Source organism: Lethenteron reissneri, chromosome 52, assembly GCF_015708825.2.
Source record: "Lethenteron reissneri isolate LAM-NWPU_2019-01 chromosome 52, ASM1570882v1, whole genome shotgun sequence".
Lineage (NCBI taxonomy): Eukaryota > Metazoa > Chordata > Hyperoartia > Petromyzontiformes > Petromyzontidae > Lethenteron > Lethenteron reissneri.
Window position 1 is genome coordinate 1,308,135 of NC_083830.1, and position 25,145 is coordinate 1,333,279.

General features: G+C 56.7%; 2 protein-coding genes across 2 annotated transcripts; one reads left to right on the forward strand and one right to left on the reverse strand.

Moving 5' to 3' along the window:
* Positions 1 to 10: 10 nt before the first annotated feature.
* On the reverse strand, positions 11 to 8,288 carry LOC133355860 (aurora kinase C-like). Its single transcript, XM_061573270.1, has 9 exons — positions 7,962 to 8,288; positions 7,127 to 7,173; positions 5,761 to 5,953; positions 5,069 to 5,126; positions 4,075 to 4,266; positions 3,685 to 3,823; positions 3,411 to 3,559; positions 2,130 to 2,304; positions 11 to 943 (listed from the first exon to the last, which is right to left on the reverse strand). The coding sequence occupies exons 2-9, from the start codon at positions 7,163 to 7,165 to the stop codon at positions 716 to 718; spliced, it is 1,173 nt and encodes a 390-aa protein (XP_061429254.1). The 5' UTR covers positions 7,166 to 7,173; positions 7,962 to 8,288; the 3' UTR covers positions 11 to 715.
* Positions 8,289 to 10,405: 2,117 nt separating this feature from the next.
* On the forward strand, positions 10,406 to 24,762 carry GAN (gigaxonin). Its single transcript, XM_061573090.1, has 11 exons — positions 10,406 to 10,689; positions 14,613 to 14,727; positions 15,053 to 15,403; positions 15,760 to 15,974; positions 16,557 to 16,678; positions 16,994 to 17,106; positions 17,373 to 17,522; positions 17,939 to 18,075; positions 18,330 to 18,464; positions 18,777 to 18,886; positions 19,323 to 24,762. Exons 1-11 carry the CDS (start codon positions 10,451 to 10,453, stop codon positions 19,499 to 19,501), a joined length of 1,866 nt encoding a protein of 621 aa, XP_061429074.1. The 5' UTR covers positions 10,406 to 10,450; the 3' UTR covers positions 19,502 to 24,762.
* The last annotated feature ends 383 nt before the right edge of the window (positions 24,763 to 25,145 follow it).

Below are 25,145 nucleotides of genomic sequence, written 5' to 3' on the forward strand. Positions count from 1 at the left end.
TGAGCAGAAAACACTTTATTGGTCTTTATTTATTAGGCGAAAAATGGACCGTGAAACATTCCCACACTCGCGCCAGTGCACTATTTACAGCGACCCACAGATCTCCCGGGAGCACAACCGTCCGACGCGGAGCAATGCTCACAGCAGTGCAGGCCGGGTCGTTTGGGTGAGGCAGGCAAACCTCGGAACCAATCGTGACCAGCTCATTAAAGAGACTAGCGATGTCTACGCACAGTTCATGCACTCAAACACCCCACCTGCAAGTTTTGTATATTAAAATAAATGTACACCCATCCCCCAGTTATCTCTGCAATCATTCCCACAGCGATAAACATAACAAAGTTTTAAAAGATTAACATGCTGCACTAGACCAACAAATATTATCGGAACGGGATTACCACGAGGCCTGTAATGATTCATCATTCATAACCTCTTAACTCTCAAACACTGCGGTGAGTGTAGGACCTCTCTTCGCCGAGGGTGTCACGTGAAGATATCAACTTGCATCGACAGTAACGGAGGAATCGACACGCTAGCAGCAGGTTCTCGATCCAGTCAGGCGGATAGCTCCGCATGCCTCCATCGCACCCCCAGGGCAGACCTCGCCCGCTCCACTCCCACCAAAAAGCTTCTCTCCACTTGATTAACTCCAGACAATGTGCACCGGTACAAGAACTGACACCCACGCGGATGGTGGAGGAAGGTAGCCCTCGCCTCAGTTGGCTGTACTGGCGGCGCTGCTGGTGGAGGCGGCGCTGCTGGTGGAGGCGGCGCTGCTGGTGGCGGTGTAGGCGGGCGGCACAACGCGTTTGGCATTGGCCTTTACCCAGGGGTGCTGCAAGACTCTAGCGAGCGGCAGGCGGCTGTGGGGGCTGTGTTTCAGCAGACTTGTAATCAGGTCCTTGGCTCCATCGCTCAAGTGCGATGGGAAGCGTAGGTCCACCTGGAAGACAAAGAGCGAGTGGAGGGATTATCATTTATCACTCAATACCGTGCCTCGCGCAAGTAGAAAACAAGTGCAGGAGCGCCAACAGAACTAAACAATTGAACAGAGCACTGCGTTCACTTGAGGCCAACCACTCGGTGGAAGCAACAGTTCATGTTACATATTACTAGAGTTTAAAGTAAGTGAAAACAAGTAAACCCGTAAAAACAAAGTTTTTTACTATAAATCCTTTATATGCGTGGCGGCTAGAGTCCTCTCGTCCTCTGGCTTGAGATGGCTGCCACCTATGGGTCAGATGATTGTCTGCCACCATTAAGCAATTGGTAATTAAATATTTAATTTGTTTTCCCTAAACAGTGTAAAATTTAGGATTTTTTTTTCCACGAAAATTAATTGTCACACACAACGAGTCTGTGTGGAAAATGTCAGCTCGATTGGATCACGGGAAGTGGGTTAAAAACGAGCGAAAGATTTGCACGGTCCTAAGCAAGCAAGCGAACTTAATATAAAGGATTTAAAAATATATTCGCCTGTGGAGGAGGCGGGGATCGATCCCGCGACCTTTGGCATGGGAAGCGAGGGCGCTACTAACTGCGCTACTCCACCACGGCCTGTGGAGGGGTTACGCTCTGGGCTCTTGCACTGTGATGTTCAGCCAAAGCCATGAATGCGTTCTATTTGAATATATGTAAAATTATTTTTTTTTTGCCTAAAAAGTGTAAAATTTTGGGAATTTGTTTTCACAAACAATAATTGTCTGGCACAACGAATCTGTGTGGAAAATGTTAGCTCGATTGGATCACGGGAAGTGGGTTAAAAAACGACCGAAAGATTTGCACGGTCCTAAGCAAGCAAGCAAGCGAACTTAATATAAAGGATTTTAAAAACTCAAGTTTTGCACGAGTACTTTTTTGTGCAGTCATTGGTGATCGTCAACTCGCTACACATGATAAACCAGTTTAAGCGCCAGCAGCTGAAACCCGCATTCAAACCCAAGATTTTCAGCGGAAGGTCAGTGCTCTGACCTCTAACCCACCTCCAAATGGAAGCTGTTATTTGACCAATTAAACAAACAGAAAAGATGTTATAACCGGGCTTAGTTAAATATTTGATCTTTTTGTGCAGTCCCTGCCGAATGGACCAATCCTACGGACCAAACGGGCCACCGCCAGCCAACCCTCACCTTGGAGATGCGGCGGTAAGTCTCACTGTGGGACTCCGACTCAAAGGGCGGGCGCCCCACAAGAAACTCGTAGCAGAGCACGCCCAGGCTCCACAAGTCCACCTTCTCATCGTGCATGCGCCCCTCGATCATCTCGGGTGGCAGGTAGTCCAGCGTGCCGCACAGAGTCGCGCGCCTGTGTACGTGCGCACATGAAAACTCATTTGTACAACTATCCTCGCTCCATTAGCCTACATTACAACAACACGAACGCATCGCTCGGAAACCACTTACACGAGTCCTATGTAAATCGATTCCCATCCACACAAATTGGGTGCTAGCATCACCAGTCACCTGCTCACTCATTCCGCCAGTCGCACCAATGCACACACTCGCACGCTCCACCAACAACCGCTGTTCACCACCAAGTGGTGGTGAGGTCACCACGGCACCTGTGCCAGGCAAAGTGTAACCCAAGACCAAGTGAAGTGTCGAAGGCTCGCTGGCAGAATGTCACAGGACAGACCCAGGTGCTATGGGTTGATGGACTGACAGATGCACCCTGTGCTCCCCGCTGTTCCAACTTGTTGCTTTTATCCACCCAGCGCTCTGCTCATTGTTGTGAGTCTTTCATCTGCCCTCTGTTATTGGAGGGCGGCTGCCTCCAACTGCCCAGTAGCATCCTCCATAAGCTTCCTCCAGAGGTCGATCTTGACACCGCTCGTATTAGTCATTGATCAGTCTAATCAGATGCAGATATTTCTGTACCACAGTCTATCTCTTCTCTAGCCTGTGCTTCAGCCATTAAGCTGCTGGCTGATGGTAAGGCCCCATCACTTAGTGGCATGCTCCAGGTTCAGTAGTAGCATCTCCAACTCCTCCAAGTGGGCAGCAATTACCAGATCAGCCACACTGGTACATCCATGGAAAGCTTCTCGAATTACGTGGTCAAAGAAGATGTTAAATAGTGTAGGGGCCAGAGGACATCCGACACACCCCTAGGGTGAACAGAAAATGGCTTCGACACCCGGCCACACAGCTTTACCCAGGTCTGCCCACCAACATGAAGGTCCTTAATGTTTGTGAGCAGAGGGTCTGGGACTCTGAAAGCATGAAGAATAACCCAGAGCCCTAGCTTATTTATTGTATCATACACTTTGACCAGGTTAATAAAGCAGAGATGTCGGTCCTGTTGAAATTCCCTACACCTCTGCTATTGTAGATCGAGAGCCATATGGCATATTCTAAGCATGCTCCTCCACTCGCCCCACCAGCTACTCGCCCCACTAGCCACTTGCGTACCTGGAGGAGGGCGCGTGCACCGACCACCCAAAGTCGGCGATCTTGAGCTCTCCCTTGAGGCCCAGCAGCAAGTTCTCGGGCTTAATGTCGCGGTGGATCACCTTCTTCGAGTGGCAGTACATAAGTGCGTCCGCCATGTCCGCGACGTACTGCACACGCATCACAGCACGGGTATCACAAGACGTGCTGGCACGCCCGCACCACCTTACCAATGGGGGGAGGGGGGGGGGGGTCAGTCACGGCGACAAGGTTCAGGATGTGGCGGGGGTCTCACCGAGGCGCTGCGTTCCTCGTCAAACTTCCCCTGCTTCTGCAGCGGCTTGTAGAGCTCCCCGCGCGGAGCGTACTCCAGGATGAGGTAGACGCGCGTGCGGTCGTGGAAGTAGCCATAGAGGCGCAGGATGTTCGGGTGCCTGTGTCAGGCCGAGGGGAAGGAGGAGGGGGCAGAGATAAGAGAGGGGGGTGAGGGGATGGGGTTACAAGGAGACGGATGGGCAGAGGGGGTGCGGATGTAGATAAGGAAACGTCAATTAAAGGTTGTGGAAAACCAGTATCGAATCACCATACCGTGAGTATTGAATCACATTGAGTCAATTACATTAAAAATGACAATTTGGCTGAACCAGAGGAAAAAAATGTATCTCTCTGGACCGCGAGCGCTCACCGCAGGTGCGACTGGATCTCAATCTCGCGCCGCAGCTGGTGCTCCACACCAGACTTCTCCAGCTGAGACTTGAAGAGCACCTTGAGCGCCAGGATGAACTTGGTGCTCTTCTCCCGCGCCAGGTACACGTTGCCAAACTTGCCCTTGCCCAGCGGCCGCCCAATGTCAAAGTTGTCCAGCGACCACTGCTTCCTGCGACACGGGGAGCCAGGCCCACCGGATCCATCATCAGCAGGGCCCACGCTTGCACCGACAAGGAAGGTGCATTTATTACATCTCTGGAAAAGCCTCGCCGAGTCTCACTCTTTCAGGAGGGTCCTGCTGGATTGGGATTCTTGGTCAATTCCAGAATTAGAGTGCAGCTTCATGTGGGAGGAAATCAGAAAACCCACAAGGCACACTTGGGGGTTAATCTCAAGATGGTTAAATCAGATGGATTCAATATATTGAATCATCTGTGGATTTAATCCATAGCTGTACTGCCATGTCCTGGCCACCTCACAGCCCCACATCTAAAAAAAAGTCGCATAATCTCACTCTCAAGAAGAAAGAACGACTCAAGAGGTGCAAGGAACCACCGATGAGAGGGAAGGCAGCCAGGCAGTGAGCCGGCACCAATAACTACCCAAGTTCTGCAATCCTCTATATATTAAGCTGTTTTGGCTAATAAATGTTTACATGTGGGAGGGAAGCACAACACCTGGAGAAAACGTACACATGCGAGGGGACAACACTATCCCATACCGATGGAACGGGTGCAGTCCACATTTATTTTATCATTTCCTGGCGAGCCAGAGAATAGCTCCTCCTCAACCCTCATGAGAAGGGATTTTCACAACACCAACACATGTGCGATCCACCAACCATTGCTGCTGCCTCCACAGTGTTGGATTACAGGTGTGCGCCACCATCGCCTGATGTACGTGTAGGTGTGCGAGTGGGTCGTAGACAAGTGTGTGTGTGTGTTCATAGAGTTAAACGGGGCTCAACCCACTTTGTCTTGGCCACGTCGTTGGGGTTGGCACACGCCTGTGACGAAGACGCTTCCGCCTCTGCAACACAGACAGCAGAGACTTGTTATGAGAGCAGCGGACTCATGAAGACACATCCCAAGAGTGTACTGCATAGACGAGGCTGCGAAGAGTTTCAAGTCAAGTTCTTTTCTTTAACCAGCCGAGAACTGAAGGAGACCAGGAGGAGTTATTCGAGTGAGGAGTCATGAAAATGACGAAATGAAAACAAACATTATAAAGTACAGCCATGAAGGAAATATGAATCAGAACAAAAATAACTTTTAGCTGGAGGATAGGGGTGTCAGTGGAGGTGTGTATAGACCAGGCTGTGAGGAGGGTAGCGACCAGGCTGTGTGGAGGGTGGCGGTGTGAGTGTAGGTATAGACCAGGCTGTGTGGAGGGTGGCGGTGTGAGTGTAGGTATAGACCAGGCCGTGTGGAGGGTGGCGGTGTGAGTGTAGGTATAGACCAGGCTGTGTGGAGGGTGGCGGTGTGAGTGTAGGTATAGACCAGGCCGTGTGGAGGGTGGCGGTGTGAGTGTAGGTATAGACCAGGCCGTGTGGAGGGTGGCGGTGTGAGTGGAGGTGTAGACCAGGCTGTGTGAAGGGTGGCGGTGCGAGTGGAGGTGTAGACCAGGCTGTGTGGAGGGTGGCGGTGTGAGTGGAGGTATAGACCAGGCTGTGCAGATGAGGGCGCTGGCGGCTGTGGCTGCTGCTGCTGTGCCTGCTGCTGTTGGCTGAGCGACTTGGGCCCCACAGGGATGCGCTGGGGCAGGTTGTTATGGCCCGTGGGATTCGCAGGTCGAGCGCCACTCGTCATCTTATTCAGGAGGCGCTTAGCATCCCCGGACCCGCCAGCCCCCACCAGCTGCACCGCACAGACAAATGAACATTTATTATTCATACAGCACTTCCCCATGCACTCGAGTGAATCTTGAGGATCGAGTGTTCAGCCACACAGGACACCTTGCAGAGGCTTGTGGTGGAAATACTGGTGCTGGTAGTGAAGGCATTGCAATGCATGATGGCACAGACGAGAGTATGTGAATTCAATATTGGTTGTTTTTTTATAATCAAACAAGTGCTGTTTATTAAGATAGGTGTGGTGGAAATGTACAGGATGGTTTAAAATGTCCTTCCAAAAAAGCATCCTCGGCAACATGAGAAAATATACACATCCTTCATCATTCTTACATTTGTGACACGGGGAATGAGTCCTAAGTGGACATCAGCTCTATGTGATGGATTCTATATAAACACGATTTTTGTCCCTGGGTAGTAAGTGTTATTTTTTAAATTGCTTATGCCTAAAAAGTATAGAAAATGGCTATTATTCCCCACAAACTTTGCTTTTGTGAGCAGGACTTTACGTGAAGGAATAACACAAATGCACACCACGTTTTCTCATTGAAAATAGGTCAAATTCGAAATATCACTGCCCTAGTCACAAAAGCAAACTGTGGGGAATAATAGCCATTTTCTGTACTTTTGAGGCATAAGCTATTTAAAAAATAACACTTCCTACCCAGGGACATTTTTTGTTAGTGTAATCACTTACAGCTATAATGCGTCAATCACAAAACCTGACCCGAGCAGTTACCATGAAAGAGAAATGGTAAAAGTTACGCAACTTACTTTGTATAAAACAACGGAATTCTGATTTGAATTAGCAGTTTTGTCCCATCCTAATATTCAATGGAACAGAATCTACAAAAGGGAAAATGTTGGATGTATAAGCTGTCAATGATCCTTGGGGGAGGGATGAGTAGCGTTGAATGTGGCAATATGTTGAGGATGTAGATGGCGGTGTGGATGATTGCAATGCCGATTGTGTAGATGACGTGACAGACGACTGTGGTCATGCTGGACACCAGAGCTCCTCCATGCATTTTCCACTGGGGCAGAGAATTCAACTTTCGTGACATAACATCCGAGCATGTGACACTCCCTAGAGGCCACTCCGTGGGGCCCCGGTGCGTACGATTGTTGTTGCTATGAAATGAATTGGCAGCAGCTTCCTCCTTTGTGTTTCTGCACTCACGTTCGCAGTGTGTGGATCGCTGTTTTCCTTTGAGTTCATTCTCGAGGCTGAATGTCGGGAGAGACGGCCAACACAGTTAAAATTCAATTGAATAAAAAAACAAATTAATAAAACCCCCACACTCGCCAACAACTGCTTTGTGTTTAGTGCGTTGCCCTTCCACCGCATCTCTGAGGAGCCCGGTTGGCTACGTACGTTGCGAAATAAGTTCTACATACAACACTGTGGGCGTAAAAAATATATATAATCTGACGTTTCGGGCAATGGTCCTTCAAATCACATCACCACTGCCAAGGCAGCATCACCAAATAATTGGTTACAATTAAACAAAGTGAATCAACTCGCCCAGCCGCGCTGCGAAATGGCCGCGACCCGCAAGGGAATCGCGCCCAGGGCCTCTCGTTTGTCCCAAACTCCTCGACTCTGAACCTCACACCACCAGTATATTATTATTACTATAAACGCCAGGCCCTTCGACACTTATAATAAAACACCTCGGGTCTCAACCTTCCCCTACAATTTAAATATATCGTGCAAGTGGCAGGACGACGACGGCTGTCATCAATCATTAGCGAAACTATGAATCTCATCTCTCTTGCCAGCATCGGGCATTCGACATTCTCATGACGGGAGACCAGTCTAGACACGTTGTATCGATCAACAGGCCCTCAATCACGACCCGCGTCACGACCCATCGATTAAACGCGGACATTTCTCAAACCGCAATGCAACTCTCCCCGCCTCCACAGCAACCCGCACCACTCCCGCCAGGACCCACGCGGCGCTCACGTCCAGCCGTGAAGCGCCGGCGAAGCTGTGGCCGAGCAGCACTCACTCGAGATGCCGTGGCAGCAGCAGCAGCAGGAGGAGTGAGGCCCAGGGAGTGAGGCCCAGGGAGTGGACGCGGTGCCGACCCAGACGACTTGCCACCACCCCCGTCGAGCGCGAATATTCACAACCGCGGCGGGCGGGCGGGCGGGCGGGCGAGGAGACGCACACGGCAACAAACCCACAACAACAGGCACACGACAAGTAGCGGCGCAGACGACTGACGACAACAACAACAACAATAGCGTCGTCGTCGGTGTTGCGAGCGGCACGAAGAGGCGACACGAAGGCGGCCGCGAGCTTCCCGGGGTTCGCCGCCAACGGCCGCGCAAATTTAAAACGCAGCCCCCCACGTGACGCGCCCCTGACGCGCGCTCCCATTGGCCGCCCACGCGAGCCTCGCCTCGCCATTGGACGCGAGCCGCCGGTGACGTCACGGAGGAAGGCGGGTTTAGTGAAGTTTGAATTGATTGGACGAAATGTCGGGGGATGCCATTCCCCTCCCCCGCTTTGTCGTACGTGATTCGCCCGCGCGGCACACGTGACGCTACCAGCGCGGCGCACGTGATTCGCCCGCGCAGCACACGTGACGGTACGAGCGGTGAAGCCGCGGCTGCCATCTTAGGTCGACGCGGTGCGGAGTGAACGTCGCCACCGGGGAGACAAAGGCGGCCGGGCGTGGTGCTGGCCACCCAGCCCCAGCCCCCCTCGTGTGCCACAGTGCCGGCCTTCATAGGCGGTGCTGCTGCTGCTGCTACTCGCCCCAACACGGGGAGGCTGTGAAGCCACGACGATTGCGCCTTTCGGAATTGGTGGTGCAGGAATTGAGAATAATTTGCCGTTTAATTTGTTTAGATTCTCGATTAGTTTTGTTTCATTTGCAAACTTTTTGTCCGCTCGAAATACACAAGCCTCACGTCAGTCTCGTTTAAATTATAGTTGTGTACAGTTTACATCGATTCGTACTTGTGAGACAGTGCCAGGAGCTGGTATTCCCTTTCTCAACTCTGTTTCATTCCTCTCGGCATCTCCTCCTTCTCTCGCCCCCCCCCCCACCTCGCCAGAGTTTCATTCCTCTCGGCATCTCATTCTCTCGCCCCCCCCCACCTCGCCAGGGTTTCATTCCCTCGGCATCTCGTTCTCTTGCCCCCCCCCCACCTCGCCAGAGTTTCATTCCTCTCGGCATCTCCTCGTTCTCTCGCCCCCCCACCTCGCCAGAGTTTCATTCCCTCTCGGAATCTCCTTCTCTTGCCCCCCCACCTCGCCAGAGTTTCATTCCCTCTCGGAATCTCCTTCTCTTGCCCCCCCACCTCGCCAGAGTTTCATTCCCTCTCGGAATCTCCTTCTCTTGCCCCCCCACCTCGCCAGAGTTTCATTCCCTCTCGGAATCTCCTTCTCTTGCCCCCCCACCTCGCCAGAGTTTCATTCCCTCTCGGCATGTCCCGAGTTCGCGACTCGTCGTGCCGCAGGAGCGACTTGCCGGCAGCGAGAGGCACCGCTGGATTTGGGGGGTGCCGCTGTCATTCAAACGTCGCCCGAACCCGACATTGTCACCTTCAATTGCTGCTACGTTGCTGAAGGACCATTGCCCAAAACTTCGGCCCATTCCACACACTGTGTGTGCTTCTCGCAATGAAGCGCTGCTGTCATTGGAACATCCGATGTATTTTGTATAATTGGTGTCAAAACCAGCACCACCAAAAGACAAATATCCCCCTTATAGCCTGTTAACAGTCTGTGAACAGGCTGTGAACAGGCTGTTCACGGGCTGTTAGCGAGCACCTATGCAGGTCGGCACGACGGCGTGGGTGGCCAGCACAACGCCCGGCCGCCTTTGTCTCTCTCGTGGCGATGATTACACATCGCTCCAGGCACGTGTATTGAACTTGATTCGCACCGCACGTAGCCACCGTGCTCCCCCGAGCTCGAGTCGACCTCGGGGGAGACCCGGGCGCGGTTCGGATCCTCGCCAGCCACGGTGTCGGCCGTGAGCGGGAATCGAACTCGGGTGGCCGGGTTCGGAGCGAGGTGACGCCAACCACTCCACGAGCGCAACAACAACAACAGCCAATCGCCGCTAAGTGGCGGTGACGTCACCGCGGCGCTTGTGCCAGGCTATGTGCACGTCGATGCCAACGCGGACCACGACACCGCCACCACATACCGGCGTGGCGCGCCTCAACACGCCTCGGATGACGTCGCGCGTTCCACCCCCACTGCCCCCCCACTGCCCCGCCCCCTGCCCCGCCCCCTGCCCCCCCCACTGCCCCCCCACTGCCCCCCCACTGCCCCCCCCACTGCCCCCCCGCGTCGTGCACACGGGGCCCGCCGGCTCAGCGCGGCAGACTCTGAGCGCGACTCGGGGCGACACCAGCAGCAGCAGCGCGAGGGGTGGAGGTGGTGGTGGTGTTGGTGGTGGTGTTGGTGGTGGTGGTGGAGGTCGCGAGGCCGAGAGAGACGCACGAGGAGGAGGGAGGGAGGAGGGAGGCTGCGGCCATGGCCAAGCAGCCCGGGGCAGCAGAAGCCGCCGCGGCCGCCTCGGCTGGCGGAGCGGCGGGAGGCGGGGAGGGAGGAGGCTCGTCGCTGTTCAGCGACCCGCAGCACTCCCGCAAGCTGCTCAAGAACCTGCGCTCGTTCCGCGCGGACCCCATCTTCTGCGACTCGGCCCTGGTGGTGGACGGTGCCGAGATCCCCGTGCAGAGGAACCTCCTGGCGGCGGTCAGCCCCTACATACGGTGAGGGCCGACGGCCACAGACCCCCCCCCCCCCCCGGTGACAGGAGGGGGCCACCTGGGATCAGGGATTGCAGATCGCTGACAGGAGATGTGGCAGCGTGTGGGGTGACGGCGTTGGTCTCTGTGACGTGGGGGGGGGGGGAGCAGGAACCTGGGATGAGGCCGTCAATAACGGGGACCTGCTGGTTGGGGGTTCGCGGGATCTTTGAGGAGAGAGCCCGTGACGGGGAACCTGGTGGGACCTGGGATATGTGGCACGGGGGGGGGGAGTCAAACACCGGAGACCACCGACAGGGCGAGGATCGGGAGTCAGTGAGAGGAGGAACTTGATGATGGGTCTGAAGACCTGAGACCAGGAGATGAGGGATATGGCCCATTCGTGGGTTGGGGGAGAACTCGGACTTGTAACCGAGGTTCGTGAGATCTCGGGGCATGAGACGTCGCGGTCCTGGGATCAGTGATAGGGGCTGGTACCAAAGCGTCCTGGAGGTCAGGGGACCCGACGGGCCCCGAGAGATCTGGAACCAGAAACTGAGCGGGACCCGACGTGGGGACTGGTGCCGCTTAGAAGGGGGGGAGGGCTCCCCGGGACTCAGAGACTCATTTAGGGGGCCACGCCACCGTCGGACTAAACTCACCATTGCCCCCACCCCTCGTCGTCTCCATGCTGAGCGCAGCTCCTGCTGGGCGGTCACCCCCTCCCCTCGTGATGTAAACAAACCCCGCCCCCCCCACAGCCCCCCCACACCCCCCCACACCCCCCCACACCCCCCCCACACCCCCCCCCACACCCCCCACACCCCCCCCCCCCACAGCCATCACCCCCCCGCCCCCCCACAGCCCCCACCCCCAGCTCGCGCTCTGTCGCATGCGCCAACTCACGCATCTCACGCAGCTCGCATCGTCGTCGTCATCGGCCGTGATCAATCCACTGCTGGATGAAGGCCTCGGCACCCTCCGCGGCGTCCCCCTCCTCCCCCTCTGCCGCGTGGGACTCCGGCGTGGAGTGCCGTGAAGCCGCTCGCCTCTCTTCACGGTGGTGGTGGTGGCGGTGGTGGTGGTGGCGGCGGTGGCTGGGTTGGTGGTGGTGGCGGTGGTGGTGGTGGTGGCCACGGCCACGTCGTCTTGGGGCTGCGCGTGTTCTGCGCAGCACGCGCGCCTCTTGCTGCCCCCCCCCCCCGCTCTTGTCCCCAAGCACGCCAACAACAACAACAACACCCCCACCACCCTGCGTGCATTGCTTCTTGGTTCAGTTTCTCGTCAGTGTTGGTGCTGTTTCGCCACACTTCACCACGCTGCATTCGAGCGGGTTGGTGAATGCGGGGGAGCATAGAAGTACAGTTCAATCATTGGTTTTATTGCACCGCCCTCTGCTGCTCACAAACAAGATAGAAACAGTCGTACACCGTTTACATTGCGTACAGTCTCGTGTTATATCATTTAGCACGTGCACATTTAATACGCCTTTTAACTAACGATGCGTTCATGTGCGTTGATTGACAATATTTAAATATACAAGAGAGCCTCACCGAGGCCTCACCACGGCAGTCTTCCCATACGAGTACCAGTCAGGCCGGGACCTGCTTAGATTGCGAGATTTGACCAGCTCGGGCACGTCAGTGGTTCGTGTGAGTGGCTTTGCCGGGTGAGTGGGGCATGTGGCACGCAGCCGTGAATTCACATCCTGCCAGCTTCTCTCCCTAATTAAACCGAGAGCACGACACCACCACAACTACCTCACGTGATTTCTATCCTGACGTAAGGGGGCGATCAGCCATGTCAAAGAACAATAATAATAATGTCCCACGAGCAACTTCCTTCAAATTCGTCTGCTGCCTCCTCACAGTCTGGAAATTCATTTACTCCGCCGCTATCCCTGCTCCTGACTTCCTGCCCCCCCCCCCCCCACCATTCAGTCCCCGTGTACTGAAGGTTTCTCAACCCAGCGATCAAATCCAGCATGAGCGCAACCCAAAGTGGCACAGCGGCACGCTCGGCTGCGGTGCCTCTCACCTAGACGAGGCCTCTGCCGTGCACGCCACCTTCGACCCTTCCGTGTGCTCCTGTCTTGTGACAAGGAGCGGTCACGAAGAAACTCCTCCACAGATAGTGTGAGAGATGTTCCTCTCCCCGTGACACGCCCCAGATTCTGTGCCTTGCAGAGGTGGCAACCCGACCCCGTGGCCCTGCTGCCCGGTTCCCACGGTGAAATGGGGACGAGGGCTGCGTCTCTCCCCCACGCCCGCGGTAATCCGCTGTGGTGTCGTTTAGGGCGGGGGTTGGGGGGGGGCTCCTCACCCAGATGCCCTTAATCCAGATCCAAATGATCGGCTTGTGGACAGTGAGGGAATAGGGAGGCTAGGCGGGGGTGAGTGGTGAGTGGATTTTGGTGAGTGGCTGTGTGATGAGTTGTGAGGTGAAGCCGCACACGTGAATGGTACCTGGGGGCTGGTGCGGCGAGTGGCTGTGGGGATGAGTGGGCGGTGCGATGAGCGTCAGTAGTTGTGAGTGCCGGTGGTATTATGTATGTATATATGTTGAACTTCTTTTGCACCATACGTAGCCAACCGTGCTAATCGGAGTTGCTCCTTGACGAGATCAGCAAGGCATTGTGGTTCATTTGTGGCAAGTGCTTTGTGTGTAATGAGTGTAACTTTATCATCGATTCGTTCGGCAACTAGACGCTCGGCAAGCACTGGACGGACATAGTCGGATCCTGCAGTACCCGTCACAGCACGTGCCAAGAAAATGTGGTATTGTAGAGAACTGTACACGTGTATGGCGTTGCAGGGGCCGCTGCGAGTTACCTGCCGCCAGGTGGAATGTGTCGGGACACGCCGGTTCTGGCGCGATGGCCCACGCCCGCGGTGGCAAGGAAACCGTGACTCACCCGGCCGGGATGGGCGGGGACGGAGCGGAGGCGCGGGCGCATTCACCCCCCTAGCAACAGTGGCCGGCCGGGTCACGTTAGATCAGGCGAGGTTAGGTCACGGCCATGCAGAAAGCCTTCGCGACCTCCGTGCTCCTGCCAAAGACCTCCGCTTAAAGTCCCTCTCCCCTGAGGAGCAAGGAGATTGGCGGCACTGGGAAATCCAAACAAGAGCAGTAGGGCCCCAAGAGACTCGAGGGGCCCCAGGTACTTAAAACATCGGGTGTTCCTAATACGAGATAAAACAGAAAAATAATACTTCAATAATTTTTTTTCCGCAATGTGTCTATTACTATAATCATATCGCACAACTGCGATGTAATTAAGTTAGAAAACTTGTCTATGTACGATTATAGTAATTAGGTGATGCGCACCTAATGTGGGCTGCACTGCCACCAAACATGGACTAAGCTGAAGAGCCGCAGCCGCAGCAGCAGCAGCAGCCGCAGCAGCAGCAGCAGCAGTGCGGCAGTCAGCATTAGGCAAGGGCCCGTGGCGTGCGTCACGTGGTCTCACCTTGGAAAAGGCTGGCGAACGTGCAAAACTGGGGCTTGAGTCAGGGTTGGGGTCACGAGATACAAACCCGTGGGAGAGCTGTGGACGCGGGTTGGCAGGGACGATGGCGAGACCATCGGCAGACTCCACGAAACAAACAAACTCATCGGCCACAAGAGAGCAGCGGGCGATGACGTCATCAGCGACCCACTCGGAATCAACAGGCAGTTACCCCGAGCCTGTACGCACGCGTGGGTTGGCGCTTCGCGCGTGGGGACGCGCGTGAGAACACGCGGCGTCGGCGTCGACCCCCGGGGCGGCGTCGCGGCGAGACAAACGAGCCTCTTGTCGGCCCCGCCCGGCACGCGCGGCCGCCGGGCGGAGGACGCGGCGGGGCCGGCAGGGACTCGCGCGGCACCGCCAGGGCACCGCTCCGTGCTGCGCGTCTGCGGTATTCGCCGTTTTGACCGAACGCCCGTCGCTATCGTTGTCGTTACAGCACCAAGTTCAACTATTCGCCGCCCAAGAACAACGGCACGGTGTTCAAGATCACCCTGGAGGGAGTGGGTCTGAGCGTCATCCACGAGATCCTGGAGTACATCTACACGGGGGAGGTGGGCGACGGGGCTCGCATGCTTGCTCCAACGCACCGCTCATTCGTACAAGATGTGTCGGTGAAGAATTTCTCTCGATGAACGACAAAGGACAATTGTTGCGATATTGTCATCTGTATTGCAACTAATTAAAATAATGAGGGGGGGGGGGCGGTTTCCCACCTTCAGGAGGGAGGATGTGAGGGGCAGGCGCGATTTTTTAAAGGGGCCCGAGATTACCGGATGCGACCAAAGTCGTCGCCTGTTACAATTTCCGGTCCCCGTAACCGTCGTGACGCTCGCCGGTTCACGCTGCGCCCCCCCCCCCCCCCCCCCCCCCCGCCAGGTGCGCCTCAGCGAGGAGACGATCCAGGACATGGTGCAGGGAGCCGACCTGCTGCTGCTCACTGACCTCAAGGCGCTCTGCTGCGATTTCCTGGAAAGCTGCATCGTCGCCGAAAACTGCATCGGCATCCGGGACTTTGCGCTGCACTACTCCCTGCTGCACGTGCACCACGTGGCCACCGAGTTCTTGGAGACGCACTTCCGCGATGTGTGCGGCACCGACGAGTTCCTGGAGCTGTCGGCCTCCAAGCTGCGCGAGATCATGTCCCTGGAGAAGCTCAACGTGGGCAACGAGCGCTACGTGTTCGAGGCCGTGCTGCAGTGGCTCAAGCGGGACCTGGAGGAGCGCAAGGTGGGAGGAGGAGGGGTGGGGGGAGCGCCTGTCTTGTGCCAGCGTTGCCACTGCCAATCGCGGTCATTCTCACGATTGAGTTTACCGTGCGGCCGGGCATTGAATATCCAGCCGGGTCTGGCACCGCAGCTTCCAGTATGCCTCTGGTCGTTGTGATTGTGGCGGCTGTTCCAACTGCTGGTCACGTGCCGCCTGCTGGAGGCGACCCAGAAAGTGTTGGGCGAGAAGTGAATCCCCGCGCGGCCCACCACTGGGGCACTGCCCGTCCCCTCCCCTCTCACCCCCCCCTTCCCTTCTCCCTTTCCTCCCCTTTCACCCCTCTCTCGATCTGTGACCCTCGCCCTCCGGCGTGGCAGGTGCACATGAAGGAGGTGATGACGGCCGTGTGGCTCGACACGCTGGACCCGCACTTCCTGCAGGAGCAGATGCTGCGGGAGCCGCTGGTGCGCGTGATCATCCAGGAGTGCGCCATCCCGCTCACGGAGACGCGCAGCGGAGAGGCGCTGCTCTCCAGCTTCCGCCCGCGAGGCTACTCCGAGTGCATCGTCACCGTGGGCGGGGAGGAGCGCAGGTGCGACGGGGCCGCCGCACTCACTTCCGCGCTTGCGCCCCGCGGCTCTCCGACCCGGGCTGTCGGTGCCGCGCTTCTTAGGGGAAACGAACATTCGCCGAGCGAAACGTCGAACGGGGTGCCGAAGGGCTGCATGTCGGAGAGAGATGGGGCGCGTCGTAGAGAGAGGGGCGCGTCGTAGAGAGAGGACTCTGCTCGGCCCGCACGGGGTAAAACGGGGTTTTGGCGCGCCCATGCCAGAGATGCGATTATGATTCGGAGGCGGTAATCCCAGCGGAGGGTTTCTCATCGTTATTGATTTACGCTTCTGGGAAGGTTTGTGGCCTCCAAGCGCCGCTCCTCTCTGAGCGGAGTGGCGCGAGGGGGTGAACGCCGGCGTGTGCACTTCTCATGTCGCATCTTCACGCTACGAAAGCCTCCGCGGTGACTGTTCCCTGCGCGTGTTATAGAGGCGGTCGGACGCGGTGCTCGCCACCCACCCCCTCGTGCGCTCGCCAATAACGCTCGCCCCAACAGTCTGTTAAGGCTACACGGGGGATCTTTGTCTTTGTATGTACGTGCCGCCCGTGTCGGCGCCACTAGCTCCCGCAAGCCGACGGCGGCGGTGCGCTGCATGTGCCCGCTCTACGACCCGAACCGGCAGCTGTGGATCGACCTGGCGCCCATGGGCACCGCACGCGTCAACCACGGCGTCGTCTCCGCAGGTGCGCCCACCGGCTCGGGGCGGATGGGGGTTTCATAATGGCTGTGTCGGAGACACTGACCCGGCACCACTGAGATGTTGGGTTGGAATCCGGGTTTTGTCCTCATCCAGGAGTTGATAGACAATGACCGATGATGACGACGATGACGATCTTTACCACCGCGTAGGTGTTGGCGGTTGCGGCGCGTGTTCAGGGTGTGCCGCGTGTTGTTCAGCACCATGTCGATGGATTCGGTGCAGCACACGATATGATGATGATGATGGCGACGGTGATGATCGCTGCCGTTATTTCTCTCTTCCCATGTCCGTGGCTCAGAGGGATCTATCTTTGCGATCGGCGGGTCGGATGGCGATAGCTCCGTGCTGAGCTCCGGGGAGAAGTACAACCCCGACAACAACAGCTGGACGGCCATCGCTCCCATGCGAGAGGTGGGGTGGGGGCTCCGCACACCCACACTGGGGTCCCTCCCACCCAAAGGGTCTTCGTCATTAATCCCATGACCCCATCCACCCTCCTCGTCTTGTTTGATGGCTCCTTTAGCCCTGACTGTAACCCGCTAATCCGTAACCCCTAACCCTGACTAATCTCTTCAACCGTACCCCCTAACCCTAACTATAACCCTGACTAACCCCCTTATCCATCCCCTCTAACCCTTGACCCTTACTCTGACCCGATTTCCTGCGGCCAACCCCAGACGCGCATGAACTTTGGCATTGTGCACATCGACGGGATCCTGTACGTGATCGGCGGCGAGGACGAGACTTCGGAGCTGCTGTCGGGAGAGACGTACGACATCTACACCGACACGTGGTCGCTGCTGCCCGACATCACCATCCTTCGCAAGGTGTGCCATGCCGCTATCCCCCGCTCGACCCCCCCCCCCCATCCGCACCACCCCCCTTCCCCCCTCCCACCACCGAGCCAAAAGCCCCCTTGCCGCCGCCCCGTGCCTCGGCACCAGGTGGCGATGGAGCAAGAGACGCGACCCGGGAGGGAACCGACCCGGAATGAGAAGCTGCAGGGGGGGCGGCCTTTCGGCAGTATCTTTCTGCGATAGAACGACGGGTCACGTGACTTTGCGAACTCACATGAGGTCCTAACATCGACGCGTGCACCACGAGCGTAAGAACATTGACCTTGCTCTGCAAGTCGGCCAACCGTTGCGTCGCCCGGTAACTCGCACCCACCCCCCCATTTATCGCCACCCTCCTCCTCATCCCCTCGTTCCCCCTGTTGCTCCCCACTCTCACCCCCCGCCAGATCGGTTGCTATGCGGTGATGAGGAAGAAGATTTACGCCATGGGAGGCGGCAGCTATGGGAAGCTGTTTGAGTCGGCCGAGTGCTACGACCCCAAGACGCAGCAGTGGACGGCGATCTGTCCCCTCAAGGAACGGCGGTGCGAGCCCTACTCCCAGCCCGGCCTGGCATCCACGATCCCTTATCCCCCGATCCTGGTCCCTGATTCCTAATCCCCGATTGACTGATCTCTGATCAACCGATCCCCTAATCCCCAGAAATCTCGAATCCCCCAATCCCCAACCCAAACGGGCTGCGCTATGCGGTTGCTGGTAGATTGCACTTTGATCCCAGAGGTCAGGTGACCGGCATGTAACGTGCACGTAAACACAGAGGGGTTGATGGCGGTTGCAGGTTCGGCGCGGTGGCGTGTGGCGTGGGCCAGGAGCTCTACGTGTTTGGGGGCGTGCGGCGTAAGGAGGGAGAGAACGTGCCCGAGGGACAGATGGTGACGTGCAAGTCGGAGATGTACCACGACCAGGTCAAGCGGTGAGTCACGCGCGCATATGCGCACGCCCACTTGCGTGTACAACCGCACGCACGACCACACACATCCACGCACGCACGACTAGACATGTGCGTACAACTTTACACACGTGCGTACAATCACACAGATGTGTACAACCACACACACAAACGTGTAAATACACACAATGTACACACACACACAAAACCGTACACACGCAAAACCGCACACACGCACGTAGAACCGCACACTTGCCTGCGTGATCCCAAACTTTTCCCTCACCCACCTGCCCCCTCTGCCCACGGTCGCCCCTCCCCCGCGCTTGCGTGGCCCAGGTGGACGTACCTGACGGACCAGATGCTGAGTGTGCAGTCGGCCGCCTCCTTCGTGTACGGCGCCGTCCCCATTGGCGCCAGCATCTACCTGGTCGGGGACCTCGACACGGGTGAGCACTCATCTCACATTCGCCCTGCGCTCACCCTGCGCTCACCCGTGCGCTCGCCCCGCGCTCGCCCCGCGCTCGCCCCGCGCTCGCCCCATACTCGCCTCACGCTCACTCCCACGCTCCTCCCCTAGAGCCAGGACCAAATTGGCAACAAGGCCGATCAATTGACTAAAAGTTATAATCAACCTGCGTTAAAATGGCGGCTGCCCCTACAAGCTATGCGCAGCCTGACAGGGCCGATGGTGTCGCCAAGCCCCACCCAGCACCTCCCGTCCAGAGGCACGCGTGGGATTGGCGAGGCAACTTTGTTTTGAATCCAATTCGTCCAGCAATCAAACCTATAATCGCGAGATGACTCTTACTTAAGTAATGGGACCGCCAGGCTCTCATCATCATCCCTCTCTGCCCTGTCGCGATCCTCCCTCGCGATTCGCAGGGACTCAGTACGACTTTGTGCGCGAGTACCGCCGCAACACGGGCACGTGGCACCACACCAAGCCGCTGCTGCCCTCCGACCTGCGCCGCACCGGCTGCGCCGCCCTGCGCATCGCCAACTGCCGCCTCTTCAAGCTGCAGATGGAGCAGGGCCTCTTCCGCATCCGCGTGCCGCGCTGACGGCGGCGCGGGGCGGCGGCGGCGGCGTGGAGAGAAAGAGAGGGAGAGAGAGGCGGCGGCACCGGAGGGGACCACCGGGGCTGTCCCCGCCACTAGCCAAGATGGCATCGCCGCGGGATAGCGGGAGGATGACTTGTGGCGAGCACCCGAGGAGACGGGCGGTGTGGCTGGGCGGCGTGCCCCTCCAGCCAATGAGTGTCCGGCCGCGCCGTGTACAGCAATTTTTCCCGGCGCTGAGCGGATGACGCGACGCTCGCGTAGCTCCGCCAACGCCAGCACGGTGCCGCCGGTGCCGATTCAATGATGGAGAGATGGGGCCGGGCTTGGCACGCTTCTAGAGTCGCCTCCCTCGATCTTCCCTCCCCACTCCGCTCGCCGCCCGGTGACGTCGCCCTCAGAGGGCTCGACATTCACCCTCGGGCTGGGGGTCGCTCGCCAGGCCGGGGGCGGAGGTCAGCTTACGCATGACAGGCCGCTCCGCGCTGTCGGAGTTAAGATGGCACGCTCGTAGGGTGAGCATTTGGCGACACGGGTTGTCATGGGTCAGTGGCGAGCCGGACTGGGTCGCTAAGACGAAGGCAAAAGCGCCGGCTCCCTGTAGGGGGCTGCCTCTACGAGGAGACGGGCAAGAGTGAAACCGGCGCGGTGGACCGGCCGGTGGTACGGTGGGGGCGAGGGTTGGGGGTGGGGGGCGAGGGTTGGGGGGTGGGGGGGGCGTCGTTGGTCCGTCGTTCAATGCCAGCGCCCGTTGGTGACCGGATCGGGCCGGCTTGCCGTCCGAATGCGCTTCGTAGATCTCCATGGGGCAAGCTCCCGTTTGTTTGGTTTGAGGTCCCCTTGGATTTACCGCTCCTGCGTATGTTTCCGTGGTTGCGCCGTTTAGCCCTCCGAGCGCTTTTTCAGGATCTCCCGGCACGCGGAGTGAAACGTCAGACATGGAACAACACGTGGCACAGCATCAACACATGTGGCAGAGCGACCATTGTCGTGCGGTCCTCCCTCCGCTTGTGTTGAACGGTTTTTGCCGATGTCTCGTGCGAGGAAGGCGTCTTGATTTGGAGCACGGAGCAGCGCACCGCCCCTTGCCACAGGAACGGCCCCCGCAAAACGGCGTCGCAGAACTACTACTCAGTCCGCTTTCGTGGCTTCGTTATATGCACGCTACTCGGGGTGCGCATACTATACACGCCCGGCATAGATTGGTGCATGTCGTTAAAAGCTTAACGATTAATTCTGAGAGCTTGATTCAGCAGATTTACGCCGTGAGCCAATTGCGCCAGGGATGTTTGGGTCACTGGTGATTGGGCTGGAACCATCCCCTCGCCACGTTGGAGGACCCGGTTTTGAAGCATAGGTGGGGGCAACGTGCATTTGTTCGGTGTCTCCAACCCCGAAGCAGCTCCTGGAGGAGTCTCCGCTTCGTAAAAACAAGTTGAGAGTCATTTCCCCCACGTCAAAAAGGAACTTCCCCCTCCACGTAGCGCATGCTCTCTGTCACATATAGCCATCATCGCTATCATCACTGTCGCCGTCATCATTAGTACAAGCCCTTCACTTTCGCCCCATGTAGAGCACGCTGTCATATGATCGCCATGATGATAGTCATCAGGACCCAGTAAAGTTCTGTTCCTGTAGAGAGTGCTCCGTCTCACATCGTCGCCGTCATTGTCATCGCTTGTCTGTACCTCTTCCTTGGCCCTGGTGGTTTGCGGTGCCCCTACTCGGAGGTTGACCCTCGGCCGTTAGAGATGAGCACCGCGAATCGTCACGAGAGCCGCAGCCACACGGCAGCATCGATCCCCGGGCCCCCCTCGCGAAACCACAGCACCCCCTTGACCCCCCACTAAACCCACCCCCCTCACCGTATCGCACCCCCAGCACCCTGGTGTAATGCGGGTCCTCGATATCTCGGGCTACTGCGGGGGTGGGCATTTAAAAAAACATTTTTATATATAAAACTATGGCAAAACAGAAAATCAAAACCCCTATTCCAGAACGATGCTCGGCGGTGCCGTTCCTTTGGCACGAGTCTGGCGTAGCGTCGGCACCAATACGCGGCGGGACAGTGAGAAGCACAAGGGATGGGGGGTGGGGGGTAGTAACGCACAAGGGACGGCCAGAGGCAAGCGCCAGGGCCACGAGCGCCCATTTCTGGGTTGGCCGCCGGCCCGGTCGACAAGGAATTCCTCAGAGATGTGGCGGTTTTCGAAATCACTTTGTGTGTAATCATGTGATCGCCTTGGAGCAGGGGTGAGAACCTATGGGCCCCCGCGGCTTCATTCCACACAGCCCACAACTTCATTTGCCATGGCTTGTGGACTTCATTCGATACGACCTGCCATTTTACTTGACGCGGCACACGAACGATATTTATCCACTGCTGAAAAACTCTACGGGCCCTGGAGGGTGGAACGTTTTCGACCACCTGGAAATGCTGTGCTAATATTAGAACCCACGGTCACCTCTGTCGTACCCTGCTACAGACAGAGGTGCATCGGCATGCGTGCGTGCCTGCGGTTGCTCTCCCCAGGGCATTTGAAAGTCCTATTCGGGCTTCAGTCAGTAAAAAGTTCCCCCTCCCTGCTGTATCTTGAACGAAGCGAGCGTGGGGGACGATCGTTTGGTCGAGCGACGGGAGCGTGAGCTCACGGCGCAACTCGTTTACGGACAACGGCCCGACTCCTCGCTGCTCTCCGCTCGGCCACAACGCGACGCCGACTGCCGCTATCATTCCGTAGAGCTGCTGCTGCTGCTGCCACTGTTGCTATTAACCGCGGGGCTTACCCGTGGCTGGCAGCACATCGTTTTTTTGCCCAAATCGTTTTTTTGCACTGCAGAGGAGCGGCGTTTCTGTCTGGAGTGGCAGAGTCTGGAGCCATCATTCCCTCACGTGTTGACGGAAAGACGACTCGCGACGAGGTGACCATTCCGGCTCGTGGGACTTTGCGTTCCATCTCACGGTTACCGTTGTTTTGTTTACAGCGCGCGATACCGGTCGAGTGGCGCGCTTGCCGCTGCCCGCACGCGCCGCGTTGGAGCGCGTCTCCTTGCGCCGCAGCGGCGATCGACTTGAAAGTGCCTCGACTTTGTAGAGTAACGTGCGCACTTGCAGCAGCCCGCCGTGGGAAAGAGAGAGGCCCTGGGCAAGCGAGTGGGCCCCGGGGGAGCGAGTGGGACCTGGGGAAGGGGAGAGAGCCCCAATGTGGGTGGGCGAGGGATTGACCCAGCACGGGTGAGGGAGACTGGGTGAGCAATGGAGACCTTGGCTGGTTGAGAGGAACTTGACTTTTTAAAAGAAATTTGCACTCCACCCATGAAAAACATGCAGCTGCTGCCATTTGTCCAAGTGCAGTGTTGATCTAAGTTTAACGAAGTAGGTTCCAGACAAGTTAATTTAATACCCAGATGGGCTGAACATTGTAATAGTACTATGTAATTTGTTGCATAACAATGTAAATCCAAATATTCAAAATAGTAAATAACACTTCTATAAAACTTGACTTTTTAAGTATTATTGGCTTAACTGACAGAGCCACTCAAAAAGCACATCTGCTCTCGGCTCCCTCCCAAGTCCTCAACGTTTTTTTTACTGAATATTGTCCCTGTGATGATTCCCCCTCGTGGGAACAAATTCACGACGATGAACGGGGCAGTGCGAGGCGCTCATCACTGGAATAACATTGACGACTCGCGGGGGTGTTGAGTGATTGAGTTACATCTCGGCAACGAAAACAGAGTTTGTTGATTGGACTATAGAGCACGCATCCTCGGGTTGTCGTGTGACCTTTGCCTATTCTAATTGGACGTTTCCATCCAAATTTGTGTTAGATTTGGTGACGGTTGCCCTAAATTCTGCCCGGTTTATCGTCGCGGCGTTCAGGTTTTAGTGGAAGAGGACCGAGTTTTACAGGGAGCGCGCGAGCAGCGCGTGGGTTGAGAGGGCTGCACAGCTGGGCCTGGTCTAACCGACAGCTGGTGAGTGTGGGGACCGAATCCGCTGTGCGATATGAATTTAACGCTTTTTAAAATTCCATTTTGTTTCCGCTCGGGGCCAAACCCGTGACCCCTCTCGGGGGTTCAAGAGGCGGACCACCCCGAGCGAATGTCACTCCGATCAACCGCGTGGGTGGCGTTGCTGAAACAGCGTGAAAGTCGAAGTGTGGGGTTTTATTTTTAGTTGCGGTGATAATTACTAATGTAATTGCGTACAAAAAGTTCAAAGCAAACCGATGACTCGGTACAGTATTTAGATGCGAGCGGGGTGCGGAGGTCGCCTCCCTCTCGCACGACTCAACTGCCGTGAGGTTCAACGATCGTAGCAATTCAGCCTCTCGATGACATCCAGCACAGCGCCATTTGATTCAACGGAGAATCCCAGGCTCAGCTTCGTCATCCCGGACAAAAGATGTTGATGATTCCGGGGCTGAGCCGGGTGGGTACTTGAACGGGGAGACTGCTTGGGGAAGAGTAGGTGCCGTATGCTTCACGGTCAACATTAAAAGTCCAATGACGTCTATCGCCTGAGTGGGCCATTGTGTGCTGGCGTCACGGTCCAATTGGATGATGCATTACATAGCAATCAACACTTTCCGACGCAAAATTTGGCAGCACTCTCCCTGAGAAAGAGTCATGAGACTCAGAGAGGCTCTTCTGGGTAAATAGGTGTCAATATATAAATAAAATAAAAGGCAACGTTTGTATAGGGTTTGCATCGCTCTCAAACGGTCATCGATTCTCACGGACGGACGATGCAACTGCTGGTCACCGAGACCGACGGGATCTCTTCTGCTGAATCACCACGCGTGTGCGTGTGCGCGTGCCTGGCGGTGCGTGCGGTGAGTCGTGTCTACTCGGAATGTTACTACGCGAGAGGCCATAGTGGAGTGGTCACACCAACCCATTACCAACATATGCAAGTGGGGGAAAGCATCGACGCGTCGTTGGCACCCAGGGCGCAATGCCTCAGTCTATTCCTGGGAGACCGAGGGTCGGTGGCACATGAGTCGGAGTATTCACAGCCAGAGGGACCCTGGATGCGGATGCGGTGAGGAAATGTGTGCCGGGTCATCGACCCGGAGCCGGCGAGATGCAGTGCTGCTGGCGGCGTCATGATACTCTCCCCCACGCGGGCAGCATCAGCTCCACCATCGCGTCGCCTACCCTCGCCGTAGTTGCCCATGCGAGGCTCCGCTCGGAATAACAACGCGTAGTCGACCACGTGACGACGGAGATAGTTTAAAATAAAACGTCTTCACCACTTCTCCCGTCTTCGCGTCTCTCATTTCTGTCGGCGTCATTTCTTTAACTTCATCCCGATTGCGCTATCGGAATCGCGTTGTCTCAGTGTCCGATCCATTTGGAGCAGTGAGACCCACCCACCCCCGTGTGAGAGAACGGCCCATGGAAGCAGATATCACAGCGCTCCCTTTAACATGAAATCCCTTCAAGTGACCTCTGGTCCACACAGAACGAAGCCCAAAGGAGGATACAGTATCACACAGCTACTGTCACCTCTGGGTGGATCCACACGTGCAGCAGCAGCGCTTTCTCACCCACTGCTACAGACTAATGACGGTCAAACCGATATTTTTCATTCTAGGAGCTAGAATTGAGTCAAATAGAGTGCAGAACCAAACTTGAATGT

Excerpts from the sequence above, each read along its gene's own strand:
- LOC133355860 (XM_061573270.1), bottom strand. The coding sequence starts at position 7,165 with ATGAACTCAAAGGAAAACAGCGATCCACACACTGCGAAC. Across the intron at positions 3,560-3,684 it reads ACGAGGAACGCAGCGCCTCG|TACGTCGCGGACATGGCGGA; the intron begins GTGAGACCCCCG and ends ATGCGTGTGCAG. Across the intron at positions 944-2,129 it reads CTTACCGCCGCATCTCCAAG|GTGGACCTACGCTTCCCATC; the intron begins GTGAGGGTTGGC and ends TTTGTCTTCCAG.
- GAN (XM_061573090.1), top strand. The coding sequence starts at position 10,451 with ATGGCCAAGCAGCCCGGGGCAGCAGAAGCCGCCGCGGCCGCCTCGGCT. Across the intron at positions 15,404-15,759 it reads GGGACCTGGAGGAGCGCAAG|GTGCACATGAAGGAGGTGAT; the intron begins GTGGGAGGAGGA and ends CCGGCGTGGCAG. Across the intron at positions 15,975-16,556 it reads GTGGGCGGGGAGGAGCGCAG|CTCCCGCAAGCCGACGGCGG; the intron begins GTGCGACGGGGC and ends CGGCGCCACTAG.